This window comes from Lethenteron reissneri, chromosome 8, assembly GCF_015708825.2.
Source record: "Lethenteron reissneri isolate LAM-NWPU_2019-01 chromosome 8, ASM1570882v1, whole genome shotgun sequence".
Lineage (NCBI taxonomy): Eukaryota > Metazoa > Chordata > Hyperoartia > Petromyzontiformes > Petromyzontidae > Lethenteron > Lethenteron reissneri.
The window spans coordinates 6496796-6511773 of NC_083786.1; the positions used below are offsets into that span (position 1 = coordinate 6496796).

A 14978-nucleotide genomic window follows, 5' to 3' on the forward strand; every position below is an offset into this window, starting at 1 on the left:
GGGCTGTTCGATGTGGAGTGACGTCACCTGCTAATGATTATTAATGAGGGTGGGGGTCCATGCGGAGGACGTCACCTGTTCATGAGTATTAATGAGGGGGGCTGGCCGACGTGGAGTGACGTCACGCGCGGGACACACAGACATTCTTGGCTCATCGTAGTAAATTAACAGGCGCATAACCACGTGGCTGTGGGAGGTCGGGGGGGGGGGATTTACAAGACTGGGGGGCCAAGGGGTTGAAGGGCGGGGTTGACTCAGGGTTTGGGGGGGAGCTGAGGGGCGGGGCTATGTAGGGGACCCTCACCCCCCGTCCTTGGGTGAAGAGAGTTCGTAAGGGGTGGGGCCACTCTCCCACACAACCTAAAGGGTGGGACCAACTCTGTGTTTTTAAAGGCCCATTGGCCGAAACGTCGCATATTATTTATTTATTTTAAAGGCCATAGGCCATACAACGGTGTTATTTTGTTATTGACGAACGTGTTTAGTTATTTGGTTCAATTTTCACTTAAAGGCATGGGCTCATCCCCCGAAGGGGCGGGGCTACCCCCCCCCCCCCCCCCCCCACTTGCAAGGGAGGGGCCACTTGATTGCCTTACCTGCAATGCGCGGGGTCACCTTTCACCTAAGGGGAGGGGCTAACCTCAAGGGGCGGGGACACGTTGAATTTCAAGGGGCGGGGCAATCCCCCCGCCCCCCCGCCCCCCCCGTAAACAAACCCCTCATCCCTCCACTGCGCGTGCCCAGGAACCGGGTGTCGCGCATGCGCACCGCGCGTGTCGGGGGGATATTTGACGGCTGTGGCCGCCGTGGCCGCATCCCGTGTTTGCGAGCTCCTCTCCCCCTTTCACCTCGTTTCTTCACCTCGTCTTCCCTCACCGCGTCGTGGCTCCGAGCACCTCCTCACCACCCCCGATGCCCCCGCGCCGGTGAAGAAGAAGAAGCCATGGCCGGTGCCGAGGACGGGCCCGAGTTGGGCCTCGATGCGGCCTTGTTGGCCGAGCCGGCGGGCGGCGCCGCGAGGCCGGCAGGGCCAGCTAGGCGAGGACGGGGGGCCCGAGGAGGCGAAGGCGCCGACAACAACAACCACGAAAACAACAACCCCGTAGACAACAACTACAACAACAACAGTCGAGGTGACGGCAACAACGAAGACAACGACGGCAATAATGAGCAAGACGACGTCGGCTACGTTGAAGGACACAGCGAGGAGGTGGTGGTTGAGATGATTGAGGAGGTGGTGGTTGAGGAGGAGGCCGCGGCCACGCACAGCAGCAAGGAGACGCAGACGGAGACCCCCGAGGCGGCCGGGGTTGCGGACCCCCAGGGCTCGTCCAGGCCCGCGCTCCCCGCCAAGAGGGTCTCTTTCCCGGAGGACGGAGACATCGTGTCGGGAGCTGTGGAGCCCAGGGACCCGTGGAGGCACGGTGGGTGAGGTGGTGATCAGCGGTTGAGGGTGGTGGCGAGATTGGTGGTGATAATGCCCGAGTCCCATGATGGGAGAGTGGATGAGATGGGCGAGTTTTGTGTTGAGGTGGGATAGTGTCATGAATACTTGTGTGGTGGGTGTTCTGGCTGAAGGTGCATGAGTGCCATGGGTCGTGTAAAATGAGTGGTAAATAGTGAGAGTAGGAGAGGTGGATGAGTGTGTGAGGTGGGTGAATACCATGGATGAGCAACCTGGGTGCAGGCGTGAGTTTGGAAGAGAGCCCAGGGTGATTGAGGTGGTGGTGAGGGTAGGTGAGTGCAAAGGGTCATTGTCATGAGTGATGGTCGTGAGGTGAGCGAGAATAAGGTGGGTGAGGGTGGTTAAGATAGGTGAGGGTGGTTAAGATAGGTGAGGGTAAGTAATATATAGTGGAGATGGGCGAAGTGTGGTCAAGGTGGTAATGGCGAGTGAGTGCCATGACTGAAGTGGATGAGGGTAAGGTGGTGAGGGGTAGGTGAATGTGAGATCGGGGATTAATATTGACTTGGCCAGAGTAGGAAGCAATATCGTTACAGTCGTGGAAGCTGGGTAATAATAATTAGAGGGCAATAATCGGGCTAGAGTCAGGGTTATGGTGTGGGTTGGGGTTAGGGTCAAGGTCAGGGCTAGGGTTTGGGTCCGAGCTAGGGTTTGGGTCAGGGTTATGGAAAGTGTCACCCACTCGGTGTGTTATTGTTACCGTCAAGTTCACAGTTGGTGTTACAAATCTGTTGTCGCCAAATTAGGGATTTGTCGCACTGTCAGGATCAGGGTTAGAGCTGGGGCCGCTGTTGACCTTACTCAAACCTCACCACATGGTACCTGGACAAGGAAATGAGACGGTGCTGTAACTTCACTTGCCACTATGATGCGGGCGTCTCCGTGTGCGATTGCACAAAACAACTTACATGATTGCCCTTAACTCTCTTTGGTTCAGATGGAACACTGAGTTAAAAAAGACACTTCAGGAGTTTTATGCACTGGGCTCCTGGAGAAGGGGCCACCACCCAAAACGTCTGTTTAATCACAACCTAAATTCCATCGTACCAACTTTTTACAGCCCATCAACTTCGAATTTTTTGTCTTTTTAGAGTACATGTACTTTAGTTCACCCTGAAGGCACGCTACATCAATAATTAACATAATTGATTGATTGAGTTAATCGATTAATTGACTGGTCATGCTCGGGGGTTAGGGGACAGAGCAGCTGGTCTGATACTGTAGCCCTGCCATCCCATGCCTGTTGTGAACTTAAAAAACGAGTTTCAACTTTAGGACAAAAAAAAACTTGCCTACGTGAGCTGAATTGCATGTGGGCTCTGTATAAACATTGCTTGTTTTGACGTCATCTTTCATATCGATACAGATTGTTATTATTACGCTCACTTCAAGCGAACAGTGGTCATCAAACGGAGAGACTGGACACAGCTACAGAAATGGGGAATTTCCACCACTGGCTCTGCAGCAGAGATGCACGCTAGGCAGAGCACAGCTCCATATCAACCTTTCATATTTACAACCAACTTATTTTTATTTTCCAAATTCGTTTTGCATGAGAGACCCTGGTGAGCGTGCCACGTGAGATAAGACAATTAGATACGTAATGTAACAGTAGCAACGTAGTGCTTATTATTGCGGAGCCTCTGTGTCGTTGGCTGCGGATCGGGGAAGTTAATTTTCTGAGGCCACGGTTGCCGGCCCCTCTTCCCCCCTCCTTGGTGTTATATTTTTAGCTTTGGACGCTACTGTGGAGGTCATCATCACGGCCTACAAGGAGTCCTGCCTGAAGCTCAACGTGCGACCCATCCCCAAGCTTATCAAGCAGTTGCAGGTACGGCCGGAGATCGCCGCTTACCATCAAACGCATAGGTTAGGGTTAGATGTTAGGCAGGAGCCGGTCCGGTGGGAATTGTGGAGGTTGTGAGATGATACAGTAATCCGTTAATTTATAATGGTTAATTTACATTGCGTTAAATTTATGGCAATGGCTAACAAAAGTGGCGAGTGATGTTTGAACCAGTCCCAGGCTCCCCCATCCCTTCACGAGCTCATATTTACCAGTGTGGTGAAGTATGGTCACACAACCACCGACACTGAAATGTTATGGAGAAGGCTTCATCCAGCAGTTAATTGGCAGGAGAAGAGTAGCCTGATAGGATGGGTTTGCTGTTTGTTAAAGTTGCTGATGTTGCAGCTGTTGGCATAATGGCCACTGTGACCCAACATGGGACATCGTGTACTAAATGTACATTTATTGTGCTTCGATATGGTCTGCTGAAAACTAGCAGTTGTAAAGAATGTTATCATATCAATGATGAGGTTTATTTTGGTTATAATACAATAATGGCCAGGCATTCAGAGTTTTTAATAATTTGTGGTTTCTCTCGTCGTGGCTAACAGTGCAACGCATATTAATTTTTGCGGTGTTTTTCCAATAAAATAGAGAAAATGAATGACCGCTCAAACGTTTTAAAGATTTGGAGTTTAGGTTTGTGGGGGGCAGCAGCACTGAAACAGAAGAGTCCCTTTTCACTCTCCCGTGGTAAGAACTGCAGGCTTTTAGAGGTGCCCGTCATGGAACAGAGAGAGCCCCCCCTCCCCATGCTACAAATGAATCTCTCGGTTTAATCTGGTGTGTTTTGACTCGCTTGGCGAGCGGCTCAAGCCACCGAGTCGCGTGTTGCTGCCGTTGTTTTGTGACCGGCCCAGATGAGATTTGGCAGGAAACATCCAGCGAGTAACAGCGACCTGCGAGTTGTCACGCGAGGTCGGCATTTCTCGTCCGATTCCGCGCACGCTACCGCTAGTGCCCTGCCCCCCCCCACCCACATACCCCCCCCCCCTCACCAAAGGAGTGCCGCGTGCCGGCTTGTGGCTTGTGACCGCAGAGGAATCCCCGTAACGGGCGGCGCGCGCCCATCTTCATCTTCCTCGCGTCCCCACGGGCGCACGGTGGCGACGTGTTGTTTGTTTACGACGAGTGGCAGTTACGGAGAGTGACAGAGGGGGTTGGTTTGTGTCTAAAGTCTGTGCTTGTGTGTTTTTGTTACCTGTTTTGCTACTCCCGTAGCTTCTTGAGATTGTGACGTGCGGAGCTCTTCAATTTGAAATCGGGGGATGTGCTGCGCTTTGTCTGGCGCAATGTCTGATGTTTTGCTCTGCATGCGCAGGGAGCTTCTTCAGGAACTCAAATTGGGTTATTCTGCGTGGGGTCCGACTTATTGTTTCTCCACAAAGTGAATAATGAGAAACTCCCATTAAGTCGGACATCGTGCCTAACCAAGTGGTGCCATCTTAAATCTCGCGTGGTTGCAAGTTGTTAACGGAGAGGCTTGCCATCACAACATGACCGTGGCAAATGCCCACGTTCGGTATTTCCCCCCCCGCCACGACTGTAAAAGCAAACAAGATCTGAAAACAGTCCAAGTGTGTAGGTCGGCAGCTGGAAGAGGTGGGAGGGATGGTGGGGAGCTGTTCCTGTTTTTGAAACGTAACGGCGACCGATATAAAAACTGGGCCGCTCCAGGCGGCCTGCTCGTTATGAACGTAAACGCGCGGATAAATGACAATAACTTCAGCTTTTGCGTAGGAGCGTGGCGCAGCAACGCGTGATCGTAGACGCGCGCTGTCACATGCCTTCGGTTCGCAGCCACCCCTGCTTTTAGCCAGACCCGATAGAGATCTGCGGAAGTACTCGGCGAGAATGAGATGTGTAACGATTTGCTCCCGCCCCACATTTTGATGAATTTCCATGATTTTAGGTCACAATGCAATTCAAAATTTAATTGTTCTCTTGTCTGTACAGTCTCTTGTTTATCGACTAATTTGTACCGTCTGTAGAGTCTGCTGTTTGTGGTGGCTGTGCAGTCTGCTTTGTTTATGCTCTTGTACACGATATCTGTATTGGACACCTTGTCCCATATTGTCTGTCTCTTTTGTGTGTGTACTGTCTTGCTCGTTTGTTCTGCCCGTCTCATCTGTACTGTCTGTTTCGTCTGTACTGTCTCTTGTCGATATGGTCTTGTCTCAATGAAGATGTCTTCCACCATTTGTGGATTTTGTCTCATCTTTATTGTTCGTCTCGTCTGTATGAACTTCTTTCGCACCGTATGTAGCCAACAGTGTGTGTACCATCTATTAATCCATCTGGACTGACTCGATTGTTCTGCTTTTCTTTCGTTTTGACCATTTAAGCATAGGGAACAAAAACGGTGTACATATTCATCACCAAAGATAATCGATGCAATATCCACACAATTAAATACTTAAATCGTGGGTATAAGAATCGACGTTGATCGTTAAATCATTACATGCCTGGCTGGGAATAATGTGTACATTATTGTAAAAGCGGACAAGCTTAAATAAATCTCTATTGGCAATGATGCAGCATTAAGTGGTACACTTTTAATTTGAGAGACAGTGTTTCAAAGAAGGCTTCATCTCCCCCTGGGTTTCAGCAATGACTCCGCACTACCCGTGTGTATGTGAATACGTGAGCGCCAATGTCCGGGCTGTTATTTCAATAACCATTCCATTTTTGGCGTACATGTCAGCCCGAACCATCAAGGGTGCCCCAGGTAACCAGGGACAGAACCTCCACTCTGCCCACTGCTACCTGTAAATTTAACCGAGAGATTTTGTTTTTGGTTTGTGTTTTTCATATTGTCCCAATGTTATCCCGATTGTGCATCTTTTCATGTTGGACAAAGGTCCACGGAGGCAAATGTCACAGAACTACCTCTGAGTTCCCTTAAAGTGACTTCTAGTCCTCACAGTCATGGGAGCACTATCCCGTTGCATTTGAGAGTAACGTTCATCGCATGACAGTCAAACTGATATTTAATGCTCCAAGCTGGAAATTAACCAACTCTCAGTGATGAAGGAAATTGTATGTATTATTCTGTGCAGCCATAGGTGACCTGGCTGAGACGATAAACTCACTACGCGTGATAACCCAGTTTAATAACAGACTAGTGCCTGGATTTGAACTCATGATCTCAGTGGCGCCGGTTCGGCATTCTGTCCTCTGAGCCACTCGGCCACCTTGCACACTGAGAGCTCTTGCCGCTTCCATTTATTTTGCCAACACCTCCTAGGGCGGTGAACTCTCCACTGGGGCTACGGCACCTCCCAGCATTAATGTCCCTATTGAAATAAGTGATCAAAATATTCGTCAACAAAGTGTTTATTTCATTTCATTCGGTGATGACTATGGCTGGATGAAAATCCCAAAACGTGACAATGACCACCATAAGTTTGTTTGCCAAATTAGTGACGAAAATATTCTTCAATTAAGAGGTTTTTTTGATCAGTTAACGATGACTGAATGGACGAAAATATATAATCAAACGTGTTTATGCCGAAGAACAATCGCCAAAGCAAAGACAACTATGTGGAAACGAAATTAACAAGTCTGAAGATGCAGACTAAGGTAATTTGTTAACGTCAGCAGAGACTGCAGTCTACTGAGGCATACCAAACATGGTAATTAGTTATAAAAGTATACAAAAAATATTTACTTAGCTCACCGATTGGCTGAGCTCATGATATTGAGGTTGAGAGAAACGGCACGCCCCTCACACCAGCCTTTACGAATAAGCGTCTGACTCAATGTAGTGACTGCTTTAGTCGAATAGACTAAGAGAATGACCACATGATATCAGCAGTCTCAGACTTGACTCAATCTCCACAGGTTGTCGTCGATGAGACCGAGGCTATGACTGAAATGATAAATCCCAACTAAATCGGCACTGTTTGTCTCCCCCTCATTGGTTGTGTGTCCCATAATGCACGGCGTTACCTTGCCCTGCTAAATGACGGCGGCTGATTGGTCGATGGGCGAAGCGGCATGATTTGGGTCCGTTTAGGGAAAGCGAACCGATGTAACCTCGCGACGACCGCTTTATTAATTGAGTCGCTTTTTAGGGAAGTGTCGGGTTGATTGAAAACAAAACCGTTGCCTGTTTCGTGTAACCGGTTCCGAGTGCGTCGGTGCGATTATTCCCTCACCGGCGTCCTATGTCATTAGACTGTTTATTTTAATAAACACGCGCTCGTCTTTTTTAAGCACAGAGCGACCCCTGTGGCTACCCAGTGGGGGGGGGGGGGGGCGGTCTCACGTCCCGCTGTAGTTTTTGGCGGCTGTCGTGTAAAGTGACTGCATCGCAGTGTGTATTTAAGTACAGTGCAAATATTTGTCAGCGAAATGATTATTGCGCCTTTTTTCTTTCCATAACTTTTTGTACTTAACCACGTTCCACGTTGATGCCGATAAGAAACGGAGCGATTTTATAAAACGATGTTTTTATTTGCAATGGTACGCAGCTGCTACTGTTGCTGCTGCTGCCACTGCCACCGTGGTGTAACGATCAACCGTGTAAATGAGTACACCGGACGTAGTTGATTGGCAGCTAGTGTCTGGTGGGGCAAATTGTGGGTCCTCCAACCTCTTCCGAGACGTCAAAATATCCCCTTGAGGGGCGGCTGTCTAGAGCTCCCTGTAGTGGAGACCGTTCTGCCAGGAGTGGCAGGAGCAAGCGATTATGAAGTTGCACCTGTACCCATCGTTTGCTTTGTGACACTTGTCACTGACAGATTTTCAGAGGCCCCCAAAACTCAGGTCCTGTAGTTGTGGTTGTAGGGAAGGTGAGTTCGGATGAACATCAAGTGGCACAGTAAATCGGACACATGCTCGCGTCTGGCGAGAGAGGCGCCACTAAGCTGGGTCACATCGGGATTTAGCTCCTCTTACATTTGAAGGGGGGGGCCGTCAATCCCACGGATAGAGGAGAAGAGCCAATGGGATCGTGACTCTCTTGCCCGGGCCAGGGGCAGGCACATGGACGACGAGTCTTCGCAGTATTTAAAATTCTCCAACCGGACCTGGGCAGGTGATAATGATCCGTGCTGGCACACGGCAAAGGGATCGCGTTCTCCTGCCGCGCCGCTGCTTGTTTTGCCGGCGCTGAGGTGCGGCGTTTAATCCGGCCGGCAGATGCTCGCGCGCCACGCCGCCGCCGCCCCCGTGCCGCTCGCTCAGGCCGGCTTGGCGAGCGGCCGCTTGCACTGTAAATGGCGCCGTGCCAACGTCGGCGCGGTGCCACAACCGTGCCAGGCAGAGGCCCACGGATGGATGGATGGTGGGAGGAGGAGGCGATGGATAGGAGGGACTGATGGACGGATAGAAACAGGGACTGACAGATAGAAGGACAGAAGGAGGGAAGGTGGGATGGACGGGTTGACGGATGGACATATGGAGTGATGGATGGAGGAACCGAGGGTTGGACGGACGAGTGGGTGTATGGGCAAGTGTCTGCTCATGGCCATGTATGTGTACATGTTTACAAAATAACTCATTGATTACACCTTCGGTAGTGCTCTTTGTTGCTGGCCGTTTTGGACCTATGCTCAGCAACTGATAAAACAAGAAGAGGTGTAGACCAGTGGCAAAGTGCTTAGCACGCTGCTCAATGAACCTGGCAACATAAGTTACATTTCCAGCCATGGCTCACATAAGTTGTGAATATCAGAACCTGTCCTGGTCTTCCCCTAGGTCAATTGAGCCTTAAAACGGGTACATGGTGTGGTGTGTAAATGTCAGTATTGAGGAGACACAAGGCAGCCGGTCACCTCCTCGTGCCCCCTGCCGAGCTTCATAGATGTTCACTAACTGCGCTTGCCCCAACAGTTTGATGCGTATTCATGGGGGGTGGGGGTCTTTTTCTTTCTGTGTTGCAGGATATCACTGAGCTCAGCGGAAGAGTGGAATGCCTCGATCTCAGGGGTAAAGTTCAACGCCAACTCTCTTCATTTCTTTATGAGTTAACAAAAAATGAACGTACATCTTTTAAACTTGGTAATTTTTAAAATAGAATCCTCGACATCTTTTTGTTCTTCTTTTGCACCCCCCCCCCCTCCTTTACCGCAATAGCCTTGCGGCGTTGCCCAGTGCCTCGGTGCGAGGGATTAGCCGTGAGTTCACCCCAATTAATCAGACGAGTCGGCCCAGGTTTTTTAGAGTGTGCACGTCTCACAGTGCCGTTCACAGCTAAGTGAATTATTGATAGCTTTCCAAGCAGCCCAGCCAAGTGCGCTGACCTCACCTGATGAGGGCTGCTCGCAAATCCCGGACCAGCTCATTTGGCAAAACTGGGCTGGAATTTTCCGAGGAAATCCCTCTCCGGCTTCTTCGGCACTTTAATCTTCGGCTGTTTTGAGGTGTTGTGTTGTCCGCTGCCTTTTGTTATTGTTGTTGTGTTCTTACAACTCGCGTAAATACAAAACAGAGACATACAAATAATTACCCTGGCATAGGTCCACACATGCTCAACACGCATGTAAACACGCAGATGTTTAGACTTGCATAAACACATGCACACAGACAGATTTCCACGTAGGCATGCATATGCACACAGAGTCACAGGCATACAGACTCATAGATAATAATAAGCAGAAACATAAATACGTAAACGTGATTTCCTGCTCAAATGAGCATTCAGGTTGTGCTCATGTCCTGTTTGAAGCTTAGAACAAGTGGTGGAAATTCCACATTCCTATGGCGGAGTGGGAGTAGGGTAGAATCCATAGGACAACCACTTTTGATGTCCCCACTACGTTGTATTCATTCTGTCGACCCCAGAGGAAGGGAGTCATCCCCTAACCAGGATGTGAACTTGCAACCTTGGGATTGCCAGTCGCTTGTTCCACCACTCGGCCACCTGACGGCGAACTGGTAGGAAGGTCAATTGTCTTGTAGGCGCCCGTTGGCTTGTTTAAACTTTAAAGTTGGCAGAATCGCCAACTTGCGTCCGTAAGGTTTGTGTAGTTTATAGGGCGGATGGTGCAGCAGTCGAATTTAATTAGGATTAATGTGCGCAGCGTTCCAGTTGAAGTTTTTTTTCATGAGCCGCAGCAAATTACAAACTATTTGTGTTTTTTGAAATAAGTGGCAAGGGGGTGGAACATTGGCGCAATCATTAGGGCACTACGCTTACGTACCCGGTGACCTCGGTTTGATTCCCAGCAATGGCTAACGTCGGTTGCGGAGCAATTTCCGAACTGATCCGGGCTATCCAACCTTCTCTTTGCTCAACCCACACTAAACCAGCGAGATGAAGTATGGTTGAACGTACGGGGCTGTGCACGTATGTGTGACAGTAGCCAGGTGCGTATATGTGTGTGTAAAGTCACTGCTGCCAACGCACTCCTCGCATTTCATTTTTAATTGATTTAGTTATTTCTTTGTTCTCGAAATTCGTTTCCCTCTGTGTGGCGTGTGATGGCGCTAAATGCCAGAGGTGAAAAGAGAAGAGAGTAAATTGCCCACATCATGGGGGCATAGCACACTCAGACCCCGGTGTGAGCCCTGACCCTCACAAAACTAGCCAATCGGTTTCTCAACTGAGCCCCGATTGCCGACCCTAACAAACCAGGTCATCAGCCACTAACAACGGTCCTTTATCAGATCCAAGCCAAAGCAGCCAACGAGATGCTAGCACTGCCCCCTCCATGATGCTAACGTGACCTCAACCTTGCACATCCCCTGCTTCCCTCTGCACGTTCTCTTCTCCTCTCAAGGCTGGCCTCACAAACACATGTCCTTCCGTCGCCGTCCTCACATTTTTTCTCTCTCCTCTCCCCACATCTCCTCTCTCTCTACCCTTTCCCCACTCCCCTCTTATTTTCTCTCACCTCTTCTCTCTCTCCCCACTCTCACTTCTACCCTCTTTCAGCTATCTCCTTTTGTGTCTCCCCTCTCACTTCCCCATTGTCACCTTTTCTAACTCTCACCTCTCTCCCCCGTCCCTCCTTCCTGCAGCGGAGAAGCTGGACTACAAGACATGCGAGACATTGGAGGAGGTGTTCAAGCGAATGCAGTTCAATGAGGTCAACGCTGAGTCCACAAGCCTGGATGAAGACGTGGGTGTCTTTGTATTTATTTATTTTCTAACCTGATGGAAGTTTCTTGGGTGGGATTCCTTGTTGCTCCCTCACCGACTCATTTACCCCCTATTATTTTTCCACCGCACAACTGTGCCGCACCGGGGCCGTACCTAGCCAACCGAGGCTGGCATAACGCAAGATGCCACCAGGTTGTTTTTCTACTGCTGAACCCGGGCCGTGCAGCTGACGTAATGTGCGACGAACCGGTCGAGAAGCGCTTAAGCGACGCCGTGACGCCGCTTGTGAGTTGTGCCGACTTGACGTAGCGCGTGATAAACGCGTCATTAACACCGCAGCCTGGCCCTGCTTGGCCCCGAGCCAGATTCGGACGTGTTGCGATGCCAGGGTAGCACAGATTGTTTTCTGGCTCGTCTTGGCAAACAGTTGATGGTATAGCACCCGTACCGTGAGGGGGCCCCTCACTCTGAGGCGGCTCAGATGTGCCAGTGGAGAAGGGGAAATCGATTTCACTGTGAAGCAGTTTTAGTCGATCAGTGATCCTAAGCTCGCTTATCTCGTCCTGTCACTCTCGTCCTCTTTGTTCAGTCGCTTCCTCGTCAATCACTCCTTTGTTTCTTTCATCCTAAATGAGTTGCGAGCCCCATGCAGCCTCGGGGAGCCACTGGCGTTGTGTGCGGGTGTTGGCTAATGTGTGCTGACCCTGCCAATGGGAGCCTGAGAGGTGGCACAGTGTTGTTCTATGGGCTTCTAGTTACCCATGCTTAAGAGCACACTCTTAAACTATGAAAACTAAACTTTGTATTTAACCAGGTAAGGCCCACTCCTGCAGTAGCGCCTGCTTGGTGGCCAATAATTATACCTGACAAGGTTCTGGGCTGTGATGCTTCGTTAGCGTCACCATAAGTCACGGCACAGATGTGTCGTTATTGCGCCATTACGATGCTGCTGTACTGGCGGATTCAAACCTGTTTGAGCGTCGCAGCTCGAGTGTCGCAATGGCGCACCCTGTGCCTCTGTCCTCACCGTCGCTGCGGCCCACACCCCGGGCCTCCGTCGTGCGCAGGGAGCCTCGGCGCTCTTCGACATGGTCGAGTACTACGAGTCGGCCGTCCACCTCAACATCTCCTTCAACAAGCACATCGGTGTGCGTGGGTGGCAGGCCGCAGCCAATCTCATGAAGAAGGTCAGACCCTCGCCCACAAGACGCCACACACACGCACACAGATAGCCACAGGGCACCAAAACAAAGACAAAGATCCGCCATATAACCTTAACAGACTATTGGGGCAAGCACTGTTAGCGAGCGCCTATGAAGACCGGCATGGCACACGAGGGGGTGGGTAGCCAACACCACGCCTGGCCGCCTTTGTCTTCCGAGCGACGATGTTTACACATCGTACAGGGTACTCATTTGCGGCTGATTCTATCTAGGGGAGGCTAAGGACTGGTTCAGATAATTGTCACTGGTGTTGGCCATTAGCGGAAATCGAGCTCGGGTCGCCGGGTTCCGAGCTCAGCATACTAACCGCTACACTACCGCTCCCCACAATACACACAGACACACGCACGCATACACCAGATACAATCGTCGTGGAAAACAAAACCCAAAAAATTTTACTTGTGACCCCCGAATCGTGACTATTCATCAGTCACTGTGAGTGTGAGAGGAGCAAATGGTTACTTGCCTAATGTCTCCAGCCCATGCCACGCGACCCCGCTCGTGTCTCTCCCTCATCTTATCTTTCCACTTGGTCATCATGCCTCCTCTTCCCACTCCCTCTCAATCGCTACTCTATGTCGCTCATTATCATCTGCCCCTCCCTTCCTTGCCCCCTCTCATCACCCCCCCCCCTCTGCCCCCACCTGTGTGTTCACCCCCTCGCTGTCCTGCCGACTTTGTTTCCTTCTGCCTGACCTCACCAGACGGGCAGCCTGCAGATCCTGGACGCACGCAACTCGCCCGTCGCCGACCAGGCCCTGCCGTTTGTGGCGCGAGCAGCTGCGCATGCACAGCAGCCTCGCGGTGCTGCACATGGAGAACGCCAGCATGTCCGGCCGCCCCCTCCTGCTTCTGGGTCAGTCGGGTTGGACATGTGGCGCAGGGGGAGCCGGGTTTGGGATGCGGAGGGGTTAAGGGTCGTTGTGCAGGGCTAACGTGGGTGGACGTGAAGCGTCAATCCTTGGTGCGCCCGCTAATATTTCAGCGCAGCCCCTGCAGTTCGCTTGACATGATCTTTTCCCCTCTCCCCCACCCCCCGTCTCCAATTTGCTGTCTCTTAAATAAAATTTTCCCATCGCCGCCGCTACCGTTCCGACAACCACCGCCCCCACCTCACTCCCCCCTGCCCTCCCACTTTTTCCCACCTCAACCACCCACCCTGCCCGACCTTGCCCCAGTGTCTGCACTGAAGATGAACCTGGCGATGCGGGAGCTGTACTTGGCCGACAACAAACTGAACAGCGGCCAGGACGCCCTGCAGCTCGGCAACCTGGTCAAGTTCAACAGCACCTTGCAGCTACTGGATCTGCGCAACAACAGCCTCATGGACTCGGGTGCGAGCACGAGCCCACAGCATTGTTCACTAGTTTCCCGGTAGTGCTTGGTAGCACCTCGGTTGGTGTTTCGTGGTGTCCGGATGGTGTTTGATAGTATTTCTGTGGTGTTTGGTAGTATCTCGGTGGTGTTTGATAGTATTCTGGTGTTTGGCAATGTCCCGGTAGTGCTTGGTAGTATCCCAGTAGGCCTTGGTGTTGTAGTGTCTGGTAGCGTCTCAGTAGCTCCCCATTAGGTGCATGTGGACGTTTGCGTGCGAACGTGTGACTGGAATGCACGTGTGTCCGTCCCCCTGTGCGCGTGCAGGCCTCCAGCACGTGTGCGAGGGCCTCAAGGAGCAGAAGAAAGGCCTCGTGACACTCGTCATGTGGAACAACCAGCTGTCGCACGTGGGCATGCAGTACGTGGCCAGCATGCTGGTACGTGCGACACCCCTACTGCATACAACGCGCCCACACGCGCGCCCACGTCGCCACCACCCCCCAACCCGCCCATGTGTACCTGTTCACCATTCGTGTGCAACCAGGGCATAATTTTCGATTTAAAGCTTTCGTGACTGCAGGGATTCATCTTCTTGGTTATTTCGGTAAAGTCACGTAGAAGGGAAATAATAATATAATAAAAATAACACATAATATAATAACAGGTCTGTCGGGAAAACAGCGTCTCATTCAGACGCTGTCTTCCCGACAGACCTGTTCTTCACTTGAGGACGGCTGCTTGCGTTGTGGCCGAAACGTCGTGAGAATTATTTTCTTATTTTTACTTTTATTATTTTATTATTTCCCTTCTACGTGACTTTACCGAAAGAACCAAGAAGACAGGGCATAATTGTTTTAATGGAAGGGGGGAGAAGCTGGTAGGTAGCGTCTGTATCCACATCACTTAGCCAATGGGGGCCTGTGAAAGTTATTAATTTAGGGGGGAACAGGGTTGTGGGTTTGCATCCTTTTTTAACAGTAGGGGCAGGGCAGGCAGCATCTGCTCCCTCTGCTCCCCATGTTGGCACGCACGCCTCTCTTGGGCTAACCAGCGTGATCATGGTCATAACCGTTA

General features: G+C 51.0%; 1 protein-coding gene across 1 annotated transcript in view; it reads left to right on the forward strand.

Annotated features, from left to right (window-relative positions):
- Positions 1–747: 747 nt before the first annotated feature.
- PPP1R37 (protein phosphatase 1 regulatory subunit 37) overlaps positions 748–14978 on the forward strand; it is a 32073-nt gene continuing 17842 nt past the window's right edge. Inside the window, 9 exon segments of the mRNA XM_061581028.1 lie at positions 748–1424; positions 3199–3296; positions 9203–9248; positions 11283–11383; positions 12432–12551; positions 13292–13366; positions 13368–13443; positions 13766–13921; positions 14229–14341. Of these exon segments, the coding sequence (XP_061437012.1) occupies positions 761–1424; positions 3199–3296; positions 9203–9248; positions 11283–11383; positions 12432–12551; positions 13292–13366; positions 13368–13443; positions 13766–13921; positions 14229–14341 (1449 nt within the window). The 5' untranslated portion in view covers positions 748–760.